The sequence below is a fragment of the Lutra lutra genome, chromosome 1, assembly GCF_902655055.1.
Source record: "Lutra lutra chromosome 1, mLutLut1.2, whole genome shotgun sequence".
NCBI lineage: Eukaryota > Metazoa > Chordata > Mammalia > Carnivora > Mustelidae > Lutra > Lutra lutra.
In genome coordinates this window covers 103,753,168-103,769,793 of record NC_062278.1, presented here as the reverse complement: position 1 = coordinate 103,769,793, position 16,626 = coordinate 103,753,168, and the positions used below count along the sequence as shown (strand labels likewise).

At 37.9% G+C, this 16,626-nt stretch overlaps 1 protein-coding gene across 4 annotated transcripts in view; it reads right to left on the bottom strand.

The window, feature by feature from the left end:
* MFN1 (mitofusin 1) overlaps positions 1-13,747 on the bottom strand; it is a 33,306-nt gene extending 19,559 nt beyond the window's left edge. For 2 of the 4 annotated variants that reach the window (XM_047730977.1, XM_047730993.1), the window contains exons 1-8: positions 13,620-13,747; positions 12,247-12,365; positions 10,969-11,104; positions 9,484-9,646; positions 6,501-6,625; positions 4,710-4,818; positions 2,949-3,056; positions 114-267 (exon numbers count right to left, since the gene is read on the bottom strand). In XM_047730977.1, coding sequence (XP_047586933.1) covers positions 114-267; positions 2,949-3,056; positions 4,710-4,818; positions 6,501-6,625; positions 9,484-9,646; positions 10,969-11,104; positions 12,247-12,358 — 907 coding nt within the window. In that variant the 5' untranslated portion in view covers positions 12,359-12,365; positions 13,620-13,747. The other 2 variants (XM_047730986.1, XM_047731004.1) reach the window with 2 other exon arrangements.
* Positions 13,748-16,626: the final 2,879 nt, after the last annotated feature.

Sequence of the window (16,626 nt, the reverse complement as noted above, 5' to 3'; positions counted from 1 at the left end):
TGTAATATTTAGGTGAAGAGTTTAAAAACTAGGATACAGCAAAGTAAGATTTATAGCATGTAATTTCTACAACTATTCTTGTATTTCAGAAGATAATCTATATTAATACGTACCACCTTCTGGCATTCCCTGTGCTTTGTGCTTTCTAGCACTAAGAACTTCCTTTGCAGAAACAAAGAAAATACGATTCTGTGCCTCTAAAGGATCCACAACTTTAAGCTCCTCCACCAAGAAATGCAGACATCTTTCCATGTGCTGTCTGCGTACCTAGAGAAAACAGGGTACCGAAGTAATTCTAACAATTAAACAAATGTAATGACTGCTACAGGCCTTTTTAAACTCCATTTATAGTGATATTATAGTAGTATCGCCCATATACTTAACAAATCCAAAAATTCTAATAAATGAAGTTTGATACTTGCTGACAGAATATTTTCTCTTAGAGTAATGATCCTTCTTTGACCACTTAAAATTCTGATGGACCACCAAATACCATGACGCCATTTCCAAACATAGTATTGACAAATACTAATACTTACTGCCATGGGAAAATGTTCTTATTTCTGTATTATTGACATACATAACTATACTACAAAAAAGAAATATGTATATACATACTTGTGAAAATTAATAGTTGGCATGAAGGCAACAACCACAAGCAGGTGGGGCATTTTTATTTCCTTCTTATGCTTGTTTTCCAAATTTTCTTACAATGAAGCTATTAATATCTTTGATATCAGAAAATAAATGCTACAAATAATTTGCTACAGTGAAGCTATTTTTATTGCAAAATCAGAACATAGTCTATTTTTCTTTCAGTGATTGTTTTTTAAAGATTTTATTTATTTATATGAGAGAGAGAGAGCATGGTGGGGGGGGTCAGAGGGAGAAGCAGACTCTCTGCTGAGCAGGGAGCTCCATAGGGGACATGGCCTGAGCTGTAGGCAGTCGCTTAACCAAGTGAGCCACCCAGGCATCCCAAATAGTCTATCTTTCTTAAAACACTGAGAATTAAATTTGGGGAGAACGCATTAGCTAGGGATTAGGGTTGCAATGTTAGGTTTAAGATTAGCACTTAGGTATTAAAATTAGGATTAAGAGGGGTGCCTGCCTGGTTCAGTCAGTACAGTATGTGACTTGATCTTGGGGTTGTGAGTTTGAGCCCCATGTGGGGTACAGAGATTACTTAAAACTTTAAAAAAAATTAAAAATTAAAGAAAAAATAAGACTAAGAGTAAAAACTAATTAGGGTATAGTACTAGCCTCTAGCATTGTGCCTAAGATAAGGGATCTAAGCTAAATAAGAATGGAAAAAAACAATCTGTGGATGATATTTCCTAAATCTCTGATGATTAAATGAGACCCCAATTTGCAAAAGTATAACCACATGAGTTAATAATAGCAGGATATATAAAGCTTCATATTAAACAAAATTATAATTCTGGGGGTAGGGGAAAGAATGAAAACACATAATCAAACATGTAAACAGTGATAGGATTGTGTAAATTTTAATTTTTTTGTAAGTAAACACAAATCATGATTAAAATCAGAAAAAGAAATTATCAGGCAAATTAAATATTATTTATAGACCACAGACCAAATTCCAGATACTCTATTCTTTTTAAAAAGAAGTTTCTAGGGACGCCTGGGTGGCTCAGTCGGTTAAGCATTTGCTTTTGGCTCAGGTTATGTTCCCAGAGTCCTGGGATGGGGTCCCATATTGGACTCCTTGCTCTGCAGGAGCCTACTCCTCCCTCTGCCTGCCACTCCTGCTGCTTGTGCTTACTCTCTCTCTCTCTCTGACAAATAAATACTATCTTAAAAAAAATAGTTTCTAAAACTACCAGCATGACTAAAATTTAAAGCAACAAAAAAATACAACTCTTGGTAAGGATATATAAATCACTTGGAACTCTTAATCTGCTTGGGAGTGTAGACTGGTACAAGCATTTTAGAAAACTCTTGGGCTGTGTTTACTGAAGCAGCATATTTTCTACCTATAATCCAGCAATTCTACTCCTAGATACACACTCACAAATTACTCATCTCTGCAGTACTGACATTTTGAGTCAGATAAATTTTTGGTTGGGAGGGTTGTTCTGTTACGGGACTTTTAACAGCTCTTAGCCTCTACCCAACAGATGCCAGTAGCACACTCCCAGAGCTCTATCAATCAAAAGTATCTTCAGACATGGCCCAATATTCCCTAGAGATCAAAACTGCCCAACCCCTCAGACTGAGAAGCACTGGAATATACCCAACAGAAATATATACCTATGTGCACCAAAGATACACATGTAAGAATATGTAGAGCAGCACTACTTATAACAGCTAAATATAGGAAGTTTACCCAAATGCCCGTCACTAGCAGAATGAATAACTCAAATGTAGATATTCAAAGGCTGAAATACTATATAGTAATGACACTGCACTTCAACTATGCACAAGAGTATGAATGCAATCACAAATGTAATGTTGAGCAGAAGAAACCTGACACAAAGCAGATACTATATGATTCCATTACATAAAGTTGAACAACCAAAAAACTAATCAAGGATGTCAGAAGTCATGTAAGTGCTCATTCTTATGAGAGAGGACAGAGACTGGAGGGGGGTGCTGGCAATGTTCTGCTTCTTGAGCTGGATCCTGACACAGATGTGTTCAATTTGTAAAATTCACTGAACTGGACACTTAGGATCTACACACTTTTTTGTTATGCTATACTTCAAAAAAAACTACAACAAAACAAAGTTTCATTATCTAAAATGATTAGATAGTACACTTCTATAACAATTTTCCTCCAAAGTAGTTTAATATTCTGGTCTCGATCACTAAGTCTTTTCTCAAGTAAAAGAACAGCTATGTAGGATGTTCTATAATGTGTACTGTTTTCTCAAGTAACAATGTACATGACTACAGCTCATAACTTAAAAGAAAAAATAACTTACGTCTTCCATATACTCTGGTTCTGACGCAGAGGCATCCCAACGATTATTCAAAATGAAAATATTAGGCTTGGAAAGTCGTTCATTTACCTTGTGAAAAAACTGCTTTTCCTAAAAAAACATCAAACACCCAAGATATGTTTACTTTTAACAGCTATTTTATATATACATTTATAGTTGGAAGTTCTTCTAATCTTAAAGTTTGAACCATTAAGACAACAGTGGATTCATACCCACTGATAAAGGATCCCAAATCACTGAATATTACACTTCTCCAAGATGAGAAAACTAAATTGTGTAAGATGGCAAGAGTGAAGATTTTCCTGCTCCTGCCATAAGTCTTTTCTGAAATTCAATTTAATAAATATCTATGTCTCTACTATTGTGCAGAGCATAACAGATACTGCTGGATATTATAGTCCACATTTTCAAAAAGCTACCTCAAATCTTTTTGAAGATTTAGAATAACAATGTAAGACCTATGCACATAATAATAAACAGAGAAAGGTATGTGCCTTAAATGCTATAAATACATACTATGCTTATTTAAAGGAAAGAGACACCACATCCAGTTGGAATTAGGAAAAGCTCCATAAAGAAGGGAGTGATGATAAAGATGTGCTTAGAAGTACTGATAATGGCTTTCTGGAAGATAAGCTGGGAGTGGAGGAAGAATTGTGGGCAAAGAATAGCATAAACAAAGACACAGAAGTCAGAATGTAATTCAATTGGGGTTATTCTAACAAAGATTTTAAGCATTTATCTGTTTCTCATATCATGAGATTATAAACAACTGTCCATGTTGTCATAGCAGCCTGTTCCATGTGATATAGATCAGGTTATACAAAAGCTAGTACCAGTGGCAAACCAGAGGTCTTGCTGGTAACACCTAGGTTATAATGGTGTTTGGCCATTTATATGCTTTTGAGGAATGACAATTTTTAAAAACCATACTATAGTTTTGGATATTAGATATCTATAAACTCTGAAGTTTATCTGGGATCAGTATGGCTCTAGACAGCCTGGATAAATAATCTAATCTATTAAATCTGACAGCGGCATATTATGGACACAGGTAAGCCAGAACCTAGAGTACACACAAGTAAAGCTGGGAAGGGTTAACAAAACTAGAAGTATGCAAAGCCTTGCCTGCCAGATGTGGGGACTAGGGGAAGGGTGTGAGATGGGAGTGTTAAACTTTATTCAAAAGACTGAAATCGGGACGCCTGGGTGGCTCAGTTGGTTAAGCAGCTGCCTTCGGCTCAGGTCATGATCCCAGCGTCCTGGGATCGAGTCCCACATCGCACTCCTTGCTTGGCGGGGAGCCTGCTTCTCCCTCTGCCTCTGCCTGCCATTCTGTCTGCCTGTGCTCGCTCTCTCTCACTCTCTCTCTGACAAATAAATAAAAAAATCTTTAAAAAAAAAAAAAAAAAAAAGACTGAAATCATCACCCTGACAATCTGGTGCCCATTCCTTCTGAAACCGGCAAATAACCACAATCAATGTCAACACCACACACATATCACACCTTGCATTTAATTAAAGATTCACTAGAAGCTAGAGCCATCAAACCCTAGATTCCCAATAGGAACACCCAAGAAGGCCAGCATCAGCTTTTCCGGTCCCATGGAAACACAAATTCCTCTGTTCACCCTTGATATTAGAGAGGTTCTTTTTAATCCATGATTTGGATTTCCCTCACTCTTCAGAAAAGACACTATCTCATTTCCTACCACTCAAACATAATAATATGATTAAACCTACCGTATTCATTAGTGTTGATTCAGAGTTTGCTACCAAAACGAAGACATCAGCATCTAAGCAAAACTTATCAATCCAGCTATCCAGCTCTGTAGTGACATCTGTACCGGGACTAATGGGAATAAGATAATATTGTATTTTTATTAAGATAATATTGTATATTTTTTTAAAAAGAAAATTTGATTATAAAAGACATTTTATAAAGCTTTTATAAATTGAAGTCTAAAGGCCAGGATTTCCACCAGTTTTCAGCACAAAGCCTAAGAGATTTACTTTTTCCACCTATAAAAAAGCACTTGTGACAAGCTGAGTCTGTGTTTTATAAACTTCCATATCTAATCTGCTGACAAAGAACTCCCAGAGCCTATTCAATTGAAAACTTAACAAATGCTTAAAAAAAAAAAAGGTTGTTTACTAAAAAGAAATAACCTTGGGCACCTGGGTGGCTCAGTCAGTTAGTCTGCCATCAGCCCAGGTCACGATCCCAGGATTCTGGGATGGAGCCCAAGCCACTGGATCCCTGCTCAGTGGGGAGCCTGCTTCTCCCTCTCCCTCTGCCCCTCCCGCCTCCTTGTGCGAAGTGGGGAGCACTCGCTCTAATAAGTAAATCTTTAAGATAAAAACAAATATCCTTCTGATTTTTGACAAAGTAAGTAACATAATCAATATTTTAATCTTTTAAATCCTTATGGTTTGGAAAGATGAAAAATAAGTGCTAAAAAAAAACCCCAAACCTCCCCGCCCAAAAAGGGCTAATATAAACCAAAATCAAAGGTGTAAGTAGCTATGTCCAGTACAGCTGAGAAAATATTTAAGTGCTCATGAGCATAAATAATAAAACACCCTCTGCTAAAACCTAAGTTTAATATACTATACTATAAAAATTATGCAACTATCTACACATTGTGACAATGTAGAAAGATGAGAGGTTGGGGTCATGGACATAGTCTGGCCATGAAATAAAGCAAAATTAAAAGCCCATCACCAAAACCAAAATGGTTTCCACACAATACTGAAATTTTAATTTAAAGAAAACAAAAGAGCATACCAAAATTTTGAAAAATCATTTAACTACATTTTTTAGTTAAGGACATTGCTTAGCAGATGTGCATTAGCATTTTACTTAGCACCAATATAGTAAAAGAATATATAATAAATGAAGACTCATCAGAAGAGTTGAAACAAAATTCCCGAAGTATTCAATTAATTCCTGAACAATAAAAAATCTATGTAAACTGTCCATTAAGTTATTCTGGGAAACTTGGGCCTTAAGCATAAATTTATTACGCCTGGGTGACTCAGTTAAGTGTTGGACTACTGGTTTCAGCTTAGATTGTGATCTCAGGGTGGTGACAGTCCTGCATTAGACACCTCGCTTCAGTGTGAAGTCTGCTTGAAATTCCCTCCCTTTGCCGCCCCCACCCCACACCCTAGACATGTGTTCTTTCAATTCTTAAAAAAAAAGAGGTATTACTAGTTAAAAAAACTTACCTAATCAGAGTTACCTACATAGTCATTTAGAATTAGGCAATCTTTAAGCCCCAGCTATTTATCCAAACTACAAGGTAGAGGGGGAAGAAAAGTGGCTATCCTTGAAATTTCATAAAATAGAATTAGACAAAGAAACTGGCACTTTATATAACCAGTAAAAAACATAAACCAACACCTTTTCTGTTTCTTAACAATCTAACAAGTCTAAACATTTAAATTTTTATGTATTATACTTTAAAACAAGCAATACTATTCTATCATAAACTTTTACAAGGAGAAAATGTAATTCATATGTAATTTTACCTGTCCACTAAAACCAGGTCATCTCTCAAGAGGGCACATTTTGCCTTTGGCCAAAATACATGTACAAGACAGCCAGCTTTCAAGTCTTTGTCCATATGAAGGGCATGAGCCAGCTGATTAACTGTCTAAAGTGGAAGGGAAAGAAATAAACAAAACTCTGCTTGTAATAAAACTCAATAAAAATGAAAAACACTATGATCTGGTACATTTATTTTTGCAAAACTTATACAAAAAGCAGAACTTTAAATAACTGGAAATAAAACTATCTCAGCAATCTTGAGAAACTGAGTTTTAGAATTACCAAGTAGGGGGAAAAAAGATACTCTTAAGAACAGTTTACTCATCCACTCTGCAAAAATAATCAGAGCTAGTAACATTTTAAATGCCCAATAAGTGAACTCTGGCAATGGAATGCTATGTAATACCCAATATTGATATTGTATGTATGAAAGCAAATCTACAATATATTAAGAGAAAAAAAAGGCAAGTCAAAAAAAATAGCACACATGAAACCATTTTGCTTACAAAATACAAAGAAACACATTTAACTCTACCATAAGAAGTTTCCACTGGCTTTAGGAAACATGTGAGTTTTGGAGTTTCTTTTTGCCCATTTGTATTTTCTGTCTCTTCTAAAACGCACTGCTCAGTAGTTAAGGGGCGAAAATAGAAGAAACATTACTAAAATAGGTTTAAAAACACCAGAGTAATAAGACCAAAACAATACAAGAGAAGCTCAAGACATATTCTTTTAATAAAGGATTTTCCTCACCAGGCGGTTATTTACTCACATAAACCTGCTTGATTGACGTCAATGACTAGGCCTTCTCTTTCCATCTGAATTCACTAAAATATTTCTATTTCTCAAGATGATTTCTGACATATGCTAATTTATTGTGTTACTTTAATACTATTCATGTATGTGTTAAACATACAATACAAAGAGCTTAATATAAAATTAATATTCAAGGAAAGGACACCAGTATACATACAAATGAAATGTGGAGGTATCAATTTTTAAAGGGAAACATCTATTTTCAAATGGGCACAACAGTCCTGATCATGGCTGAGGTGAATCTCCATAGTGACAATGTTAACTAGGTTTTATTTTTGCTTGCTTTCATAAACTTTCTAACTGAATTATAAACTTGTACTAAAATCTTGATGCCTGGTCTGTAAAATTAAGATAATAAAAGCACCTATCTGACAGAGCTGTGGTGAGGTTTGAGTTACTGCAGGTACTTAGAATATTGCCTGGTACTTAGTAAGTGTACAGTGAAATATTAGCTGTTACTATTGCATTTCTTTTACTAAATAAACTACTACAGCATGAGACTCAAAGTCTATACCTTAAAGCAGGCCTCAACTTGAGGTAAACATATTTAAATTCTGGAGTAGGGGAGAGGAGCAAAAGGGCATGAAGGAAGTGGACTGGAAGTAGAGAGAACAGACCAAGAAAGAGGAGATGATTATTTTAAAATATCAGAGTACATTTTACTGAGGATCTAAAGCCACCAGTAGTTTGAATTTGGATTTGGTAAAAATCCTGATTAAGAAGTGATTCCTTGGGGTGCCTGGGTGGCTCAGTGGGTTAAGCCGCTGCCTTCGGCTCAGGTCATGATCCCAGGTCCTGGGTTCGAGCCCCACATCGGGCTTTCTGCTCAGCAGGGAGCCTGCTTCCTCCTCTCTCTCTGCCTGCCTCTCTGCCTACTTGTGATTTCTCTCTGTCAAATAAATAAATAAAATCTTTAAAAAAAAAAAAAAAAGAAGTGATTCCTTATTGGGGATATTTTTTGTACAGGTTTTGTTTGTTTATGTCAGTTTTTAATAAACATAAATGTAGGACAAAAAAAAAAAAAAAGAAGTGATTCCTTCATTTGGATGGGTTAAAAATTTGAAAATATTTTCATAAACATCACCTCCTTTATTCCCCATAACTAATCTGAAGGGTATTACGCAGATTGAGTTACCTGAGCTAAATCAAACAGTAAACTCACAGAACAATAACTACACCAGTGAATTCAACTTAGTTTTGCAAAAACTAATATGGGATGGATTTTAAACACTGAACTTCTGAACTTAAACAGTGAACTTCAGTTCTGTTCACTGAACACTGAGCATCTAACTAAATGCAGAAGTTAGATCTCTTGGGAGAGATCTTAAGACTTAAGAGAAAGTGATAATACTGAGAGACACTTTTTTTCCCTCTTTTGGCTGAAGGAACCTAATGGCACTGGGTTCCTTAAGAAATTTATGAAAAGGGAGCCTGGGTGGCTCAGTGGGTTAAGCCTCTGCCTTCGGCTCAGATCATGATCTTAGGGTCCTGTGATAGAGCCCCACATCGGGCTCTCCGCTTGGCAGGGAGTCTGCTTCCCCCTCTTTCTCTGCCTGCCTCTCTGCTTACTTATGATCTCTCTCTCTGTCAAATAAATAAATAAAATCTTAAAAAAAAAAAAAAAGACATTTATGAAAGGTAGGGAACTGCCATTGGCCCTTATCTGAAAAAACTATTAAATCTATTCATGAATGTTCTTACTAAATACTCCAAAGATAAAATAGATTCTAAAGGCACAGACATGCATCAAAAACATTCCAGAGCCCCATTTTTTAAACAAAGTTTTCTTTCAAAAGATGAAATTAGATTTGAGATTAAATAGCAACAATACACTTCAGTAATGCTGTTTTCACTGGGAACATTATTTTTAAAATGTAACAAACTTTTAACTCTAATTTATTTTAAGGACAAGTTTTATTCTTCTAATAAGATATTCTTCTAATATGGTATGCTTTAAGATCTATTCTTCTAATGATTTAGCTCTGAAGCAAAAAAAATTTAGAGAATTCAAAATTCAAAGTGATGGCTTTAAAGCTACAAATAGAACTATTAATAGTTCTTTTATGTCCAGCAATGTAGACATCTTACAAATTAAAAAAAAAAAGTTAAGGACATTATTTCAGATACATTATGCTAATAATATTATACCTTCACACTCTTTTTTTCATCTGATCCTTCTGTCATAAGATAGGCTTTATCTCCATCAGTTCCTTCAACACTCAGGAAGCAATTGGTTGTATGGCCAATCCCACTAGGGAGGACTTTATCCCATAACATTGCATTGATAACAGAGCTCTTCCCACTGCTTGTCCTGAAGAATGATATATAAAATCATGAAAATAAAACGTTAACAGTAAAAACTTTATTCTTTCGCTGGGTCTAAGACCAACCTTTTTAGAATTCAAACTTTGATGAAATTTCATCAGATTGCATTTTTTACAAAATTGCCAACCTGATTTATACAAATATTAGGAATGTACATATCAGAAAAATAGAAGAACACAAATCCCACCTTTCTCATTTATCTATCCTTGCCTTTTTATCTTGTGACAATTTGACATCACAATCGCAAATTCTTCCCATCACAAACTGTCGTCTCAAGTCTCCATCTCCGTAAATCTGGGCTGGATCTTTTTCACTTCCAAAGATATTACCTATCTCTCCTTCTCAAATAGGACAACGGAGTCATCACCTCATCAGGAGGTCTCTTCCTTTCCATTTCCACTCCACCCTAATCTGAATTAGGGCCTATTTATGGACCTACCTCATGCTAGATTCTGTAAGGCCCATAAGGTGAAGCAGAAGTGGACCTAAATAAATAAGTAAAACAGCACCGTGGAAAAGGTTTAAAGGGCATAAACAGGGCACTTTAGAAGAGAATAACTGAGAAGACATACTTCAGACAGAGCGGTCAGAGAAGATTTCTGAGGTTGTAATACTTAGGATGAGATCTGAACAGTGAGAAAGAGTCACACATAGATAAATCAAGGCAAAGGGAATTCTAAGTATAGGAACTCACAAGTGCTTGAAAAAAAGCTCTAAGATGGGCTTAAAAGTTAGTTTAGTGAGTAAATCAATGTTTCTGTTGACACACAACACATTATATGGGCCTACTCATTTGTCTTTGCATTCCTACTGCCTAACAGAGTGCACACTACAGGAAGTTACAGGAAGTTAACAAATTATTCTTTAATGAACATGAGCTATGTCACAGATTGCTCTATCACTCGAGATAGTTAACAAATGGCACTTCCTACTCTCCCTCTGGGAATTGTGGGGCTCAGAATCCTTTTGGAAGGCACACCTGATAATTAAGAAACTTTAAAAAGTGACAAGTTACACATATCATTTATCTGTATTTCTATTCTTTGGACTGGCTAAGAAGCTAATTCTCAGAGATCAGCATCCTTAAAAAGTAAAAATACAAATGACCTTTAGAAAGCTTCGTTTTATACCAAGAACTAAAATGAACAAATGCTTTTTCATGCTTTAGCATTTAGCAAAGGGAGAAACTCTTTGTGGGGTAAAGGGGGAGGAATATCACTTGCTGAAACATAAGAAACAAGGTTGGAGATATGACTTAGAAAACCTGATTTCTGGAAACTACCCTTGAGAGAAACAATAAAGGATTACCTGCCAAAAAATGCCACTTTCATATGTCTCCGAGACAGCACCTCACCAATGACGGAAAGCTTGTTTCTATAACCCTGTATTTCTATCAGATCATCCTCAGTAGCTACTTGATCAAGTTCTGGATTCCTGTATGTTGCTACAAAATTGAAATGGTGTTAGCAAAATTGATAAAAATGATTATTAGGTTAATCATACAAAGGAATACCTAAGATATGCACACATTTTGCATATTTTGGCTTTGCTCTATATTATCATGGCCATTTGAAAAGTAAAAATGCCACAGTATCTGAATATTTGGTAAAAGGTGAATGCCTTGTTGCAACAGGTCATAAGAATCCCGCCCCTAAATTCCAAAATTATTAAAAATTACAGGGGCTATCCTCAAGCTAGAAATCTGGTGAGGGAGGAAGAATAAGGAAAAAAGTTTGACTCTACCAATCTACCAAATGTTTCCCAACTGTCACTGAAGAAGTATATAGAATCCCTCCTTTTTCATTGTACCCCTGACAGTCATGTAATCTTAAGAACCAGAAAAGATTTCAACAGTTACCTCCAAAGCAGTATTCCCCAGTAAGACATTCCTCACCAACCTGTTTGAACAGTTACACTCACTCTAAGAAAGCTTCTTTTGCTCTTTCCCCCACCACGGTCCACCCTCATCTGAGAAGATAAGATAGGTCTGAGATCTGGGCTGACAGCTGACTTGGGGGAAGAGATACGTATAATGGCTTAAATGTGGGCTGCCTGTTTTTAGTCTGGACATTCACTAGCAAGGTGATCTTGGGCAAGTTGCTTACATTTTCTGTGCCTTGGTTTCTTCATCTTTAAAATAATTGCAATTAGGGATGTGTGGGAGGCTCAGTTAAGTGTCTGCCTTTGGCTCAGGTCATGATCCCAGGGTCCCAGGATCAAGTCCCACACGGGGGTCCCTGCTTCTCCCTCTGCTGTACCCTCTCTCTGACAAATAAATAAAATCTTAAAAAAAAAAAATACAATAATTGCAATTAAAATCTGTCCCAGCGTTGATATAAAGATTAAAAGCATTAATAACATAATAAAGTGCTTACAGGTATCATACATAAAACTATTTATATCTTAGGTTATTAATACCACTTAATCTTCTTCCTTTGGAGGGCAGAAATGGGTTTCATTTGTTATGGCATTTCTCCTAGACTATAGAGCAATGCCCTGTATACGTGTTCAGTAACTAAGGGTGAAAGGACAAAGCACCTGCATATACTTTCAACCGTATTATTTTAAAAACTTAGAGAAACTAACCTTCAACAAAATAGGATCCTTCAGTAACAAACTCCAGTAATTGGTCGAAGATTGCAGTAATTGCCCTCTTAGCCAGCACAAAGTGTTTCAGTGGAGAAGCAGTTTCTGCCATTGTGTAACTGGGGGAAGAAAATTAAAGTTAGAAAAGCACAAATTAGGGGTGCCTGGGTGGCGTAGTTGGTTGTCATCTCAGGATCCTGAGATCCAGCCCCAGGTCAAGCTCCATGCTCAGGGGAGAGTCTGCTTAGGATTCTATCTATCCCTGCTTCCCCCCACAACTCCCTCCCTCTGTCTCTCTCTAAAATAAATAAATCTTTAAAAAGAAAAAATAAAAGCACAAGTTAAACTATATGATAAAGACATGCAAATTAATGACACCTTCCTACTGCATTAACTCCCCAGTGAAATAAACTAAACTGCCAAAAGACTTTTGGATAATTGTTTCCTGAGAAATGTTTTAGACAAGCTATTAAAGACATTTCAGTGGATAGTCCATTAAAATAAATAACTATTGGAAAAATTCTTGGTTGCAATTTCTACTTTTCCTTTATTTCCCTTTGGAGAAGATGAAACTAATTGTGGCAAACTGTGACTGCACGTGACTCTTAAGAACAGGGTTAGTGAGATGGAACAAGTTCGGGAACAAGAAGTTTCTCAACCTGGAGCTATAGGGTGTGGAGGTGGATACCCAGTTAGGAAACAAAATTCCAGTATCATAAAGTAACTCCGACGTTTAAAAAAAAATTAGTTCTCATCACAACAAATAAGCAGGCAACGCTTAAAGCGATCATTAACGTTACCAGCCAAAGTATCAAGAACTTCCAAGAATGGAAGTTAAAACAAATTTTCTTTTCTGGCAAGTTCTCATGAAAAAGACACCAAACAAAACCGATTACACGCTAGTCCAGTCCCGGTATGTATGCGTGTGGAACGGAGCAGAATGGCCATAAAGCCTTCCGAAGGGTCACGAAATGACTCAGTTGAAGGAGCTGCGTGGGAAAAGCGGGGTGAGGGCAACGACCCGGTTCTACCGGGTATGAACACCTACCTTCCACAGGAAAGGCCTTCCACACCGGGCGCTGGAACGCCGCCAGCAGAGCTAGGGACCGGACCTCACCACCGCCCCGCGAGCGCCAGCCCCAGACCGGGCTCCCCCGTCCCGGGCTCCAGGCTCCGGCCTCGCGAGCTCCGCCGGCCCGACCTGGCCGAGGGTCCCCGCTCGCAAATCCGCTCGCTAGCTCCGTTCCCGCAGAGCCGCGGCGGCGCCTCGTCACAGAGCACAGGCGCACGACTCTCCGCCCCCTGTCCCTGGCCGCCCGAAGGTCACCCCGAGCGAAGTGAACGGGCCAGCGTCCGAGGCAGCGAGCACTCACTCGGTCCCGGCTCCGACTTGTCACCCGGCAACCGCAAACCAGCCACAGCCCCCAGGCCTCCTCATGCTCCCGGGAGAGGCTGGGAAGAGGAGAGGAGGTGGGAGGAGTGTCAAAAGGGCGGTCACTTCCGGTTTCTTCTCCGCCCCGATTTTGTTTGGCTCCGTGGCCGGAAGTGCAGCTGCGCCGACCGCCATTTTTCCTAAGGGCAGAAGGCTGGGTTTGTTGAGGCTAGGGAATGCTACCCGAATGGTTTCCTTCCCGGGCACCCCTCCTCCCCCCACCCCGTGTACGTCTGCCTCCCATCTCTTCTCCCATCAGAGTCTCCAAAGCTCTGCCTCCTTTAGGCATGGCTAGCTTCCACTTTAGTGAGGGAGATCTCAAAAAGGAGGTGGGGTGAACTGGGATGAGGTGGGGTTAGGACTGCCAGACAAAAGGGATTTCTGCTTGCCGCAGTAGCGGCAATAAAGGAAAACCTTCTGACCGCTCCACTACCACTAATCTTTTCTGTTGTGTGACTGGCTTCCTGGGCTTGGGGTAGTTGTGTGTGTGTTGAATTACTTTAGAGGTGAGAAGAAATTGATACATTGTTGATGAGTGTTTTTCAAATTTTATACTTAAGAATCACCTGTGGATCTTGTTAAACAGCACATTCTGATTCATTGGGTCAGAGGTGAGGCCTGACAGTGTGCATTTCTGACATCCTTGGAGAGCTGCTGCTGCTAGTCTTTACATGGCTTAACAGTTGGTCTGGAGATTGCTTTCCTGGGCTAGTAAGTGAGGTGCAGTTTTGCACGTGAAGCCACCTCATCTTCCTGAGCCTCAGACACTTCGTCTATAAAACTAGAGTACTAATAAGACCTACCTTATAAGTTCTTGTGAAAATTAAATGGGTCGATAGCAGGTAAAGTGCTTATAACACTGCTGGGTATATAGTTAGAGCTGGTTAAAGAAAGATTAATGTTTTATTGGAATACATGAATATCGATTAAAAAATGAAATAAATGAGATCATTTCAGATGTGCTTCCTACCCTAAAAAAGGAAAAAATGACAATGGGATAGACTATGGGAAGAAAAATGAGAAAAACTGAGCCACACAGGGTGATCCTTTCTGGGGAGATAATATTTCCTTGATTTTTCCCAGGAAGCCAATCCTTGGAATATTGGAGGAAGAGTGGCACAAATAGTGGGAACAGGAAGTCCAAAGGCCCATAGGAAGGAGAGTGGTATGGTGGATGAAAAAGAAAAGGCCAGTATATCTAGGATGTAGGGAGGGAGAAAAAATTGTGGGAAGGTTAGAGAGGTAGGTAGCTGTAGAATCATATAGGCCAAGATTAGAAGTTTGGATTTTAAGTGCAATGGCTAGCTGTTTTAAACTTGGGGACTGATAGGACTTACATTTTAAAAGGTCACTTTGGTTGTCCTTTAGGTACTGGACTCTACCAAGATTCCACACAATGTTTATTAAAGCGCTATTCTACTGACTGGAATTAGAGGTATTTCATTTAAAAAATGGCTTTTAAGGGGCGCCTGGGTGGCTCAGTGGGTTAAAGCCTCTGCCTTCAGCTCAGGTCATGATCCCAGGGTCCTGGGATGGAGCCCCGCATCGGGCTCCCTGCTCGGCAGGGAGCCTGCTTCCTCCTCTCTCTCTCTGCCTGCCTCACTGCCTACTTGTGATCTCTATCTGTCAAAAAAAAAAAAAAATCTTTATAAAAAGAAATGGCTTTTAATATTAGTAATATACTGGAGCTGTAGGCATAATTGCAAAATAAACTGGAGTCATTTGACTTTGGTGTTCTATGCTTTTTAATCCCTTATCTAATTTTACCAATCTCCTTCCGCACCGTATACAAATGCACACATATAAACAGTATGCTATTCATTCTGCTAGGAATCCTTATATTGTACTTCTATCAAAATTTGTTTTCCAATAAACATCTATTTCAGGGCACCTGGGTGGCTGCCTTCGGTTCAGGTCCATGATCCAGGGTTCTTCGTTGGGCCTGCTTCTCCCTCTCCCTCTGCCCCTGCTCTTGAGTGCTTTCTCTTGCTTATTCTGTCTCTCAAGTAAATAAGATCATTTCAGATGTGCTTTTTTCAGATCTTTTTTAAAAAAGATCTATTTCTACGATAGATAAAGGTCTGTTTATGTAAGAAAACTTTGCATTATAATGTAAATGATGACTTGGCAGTTGCATACTTTGCTGGTCAGAGGGTTACAGTGTGTATCAGTCAGGAGTCAGAGGGCAAATTTATCGCAAAGAATTGGCTTCTGTGATTGTGAGGGCTGGCTAGGCAAATCCAAAATTTGTAGGGCAAGAGGTCAGTAAGGGCAGAATGGAAATTCAGTGGTTCTTAAAGGAGCAGAATGGAAATCTTTGGGTAGGACCTGATACTGCACCACAGGCCCCATTCCTTTTTTAGGAAAATCTCTTTTCTCCTCTTAAAGCCTTTTAACCGGTTGGATCAAGCCCACCCACATCATCCCCAAATAATTTTCTTTATATAAAGTCTACTGCTTGTAAATGTTAATCACTAATACTTTCCCAGAAACACACAGATCAGTGTTTGATTGAATAGTTGGGTATTACAGTCTACTCAAGTTGACACATAAAACTGTCTTATCACATTGTTATGGACTATTTGGGAAAATTATTCAAAATTTATAATGTGAAGGCTTTTGACCCAGCAGTCCTAGGAAAATAAACATGTGGACAGAGACTTAGCTATAAATAAATAACCAAATACTATATATTCAAAAATACAAATAAATATTTAGTAAAATATTTAAAACCATTAAAAATTATAAACAATCCAAGTGTTCCCCCAAAAGAGATGGGTTAAATAAATTGTGGTATGTGGACAGTATTAAATATGATGTAGTCATTAAAGTTTATTTTAGAAAAATATTTGACATAGATATATTCCCCAGTACATAAAAATATTTTTGTAAATCATGTCATACATACATTTTATTTCTGGATGATGATATTACATGTGTTTTTTTTT